Source organism: Galeopterus variegatus, unplaced genomic scaffold (genome assembly GCF_000696425.1).
Source record: "Galeopterus variegatus unplaced genomic scaffold, G_variegatus-3.0.2 Scaffold1633, whole genome shotgun sequence".
In the NCBI taxonomy this organism is placed as follows: Eukaryota; Metazoa; Chordata; class Mammalia; order Dermoptera; family Cynocephalidae; genus Galeopterus; species Galeopterus variegatus.
In genome coordinates this window covers 189,646-191,001 of record NW_007727744.1, presented here as the reverse complement: position 1 = coordinate 191,001, position 1,356 = coordinate 189,646, and the positions used below count along the sequence as shown (strand labels likewise).

The 1,356-nt window shown below is 38.5% G+C and overlaps 1 protein-coding gene across 1 annotated transcript in view; it reads left to right on the top strand.

The window, feature by feature from the left end:
• HEATR3 (HEAT repeat containing 3) overlaps nt 1-1,356 on the top strand; it is a 39,072-nt gene that overhangs the window by 16,042 nt on the left and 21,674 nt on the right. Inside the window, 3 exon segments of the mRNA XM_008578115.1 lie at nt 706-796; nt 904-1,061; nt 1,339-1,353. Of these exon segments, the coding sequence (XP_008576337.1) occupies nt 706-796; nt 904-1,061; nt 1,339-1,353 (264 nt within the window).

Sequence of the window (1,356 nt, the reverse complement as noted above, 5' to 3'; positions counted from 1 at the left end):
TTTTGGAATATCTGTGTGGCTATTTCACTTTTCATAGGCAATTTGAGAATTAAGGTCATATAAGTTTATACTACTCATTTTAAGAAATGTTAATCGATGAAGTTAAGTCGATTTTATATATTTTCAGAGAAAAAAATTCCGTCTTCCCTCAGTATTAAATAAATGTTTTATTGTAGTCTTTAAAGAAAGCCAGGAAACAAGCCTGTCTGCTCCTTAGCCAAGCTCTGTTGGTCATATAAGGGCTTGTCAGTAGTATTTGTAAATGTAGTCTTTCTGAGAAGACATCTAAGCAACTAAAAGGAGGTTCATTGTGTGTAAGTGCCTCATGTCTGAAATGAACTCTTGTTTTGATCTTACTAGGCTGAGCTGCTTCTTAACACATTAGATTAAGTTTCAGGGTGAATTCAGTTCAGAATTCCTGAATATTTATCTCTTCTCTCCAGCTAACTAAGCAACACTTAGAGAATAACCATGCAGATAGATGAAAACCCAGTTAACAGTGGCATGCTCCACTGTGCCAAGAGGAATTATAATGCTTGTTTGTACTTCTAGCACTTTATGACTTTTCTTCTACCCACCCCCACCGCCTATGTGCTCTGTTCCAAGTGCAAAAATCTTCTAGTAGGCTTTAACTAAGGAAATTTATGCAAAAATAATTTTCTCAAACACTGAGAGTTGGTCGTTTGCTTTCTTTTTTCTTTTTAGCCCACTGACAAGGAACTGAGAGAGACCAAAGCATTGCTGACAGCTCAGCAGACTGCTCTGGAAATAATTGTCAACATGTGCTGTAATGAAGGTTCGTTACCAGTGTACATTTAGATGCTTTCCCCCTGGGCTGAGAGGACAGCTTCAGTGGGTATTTTCTTAAGTATTCCAGTTCAGTGTGGTTTGCACTCTACCCAGATCCCTCTGATGATGAATGGGAAGAGCTATCTAGCAGTGATGAAAGCGATGCGTTTATGGAGAATTCCTTCAGTGAGTGCGGCGGCCAGCTGCTGTCTCCCCTCTGCCTCTCCCATGAGATTCACACTGCTCTCACCAACTACCTCATCCCAAAGAAGGTAATCTGTTTTCATTCTAGGTTCATCATGGAGCATGGAAAAGGCTTAACAAGCTATTCATTCTGTGTGTAAAAGAAATAAGCCCACAATTCCAGGTTGTAGGTGATGATGGTGAAATCTAGAACATAAAACAGAGCTAACAGTGCTAGAAATAGGCTAAAAGGTTGTCATATCTTTATCAAGCCTTCACTTAGAAATAATATGTTGGAATTTTATAAAGGAATCGTATAAAATGACCACTCTTTAACCTTTGCTTCACTGCCTTTTTTTAATCTAGATTTTTGAGAAAACTGCC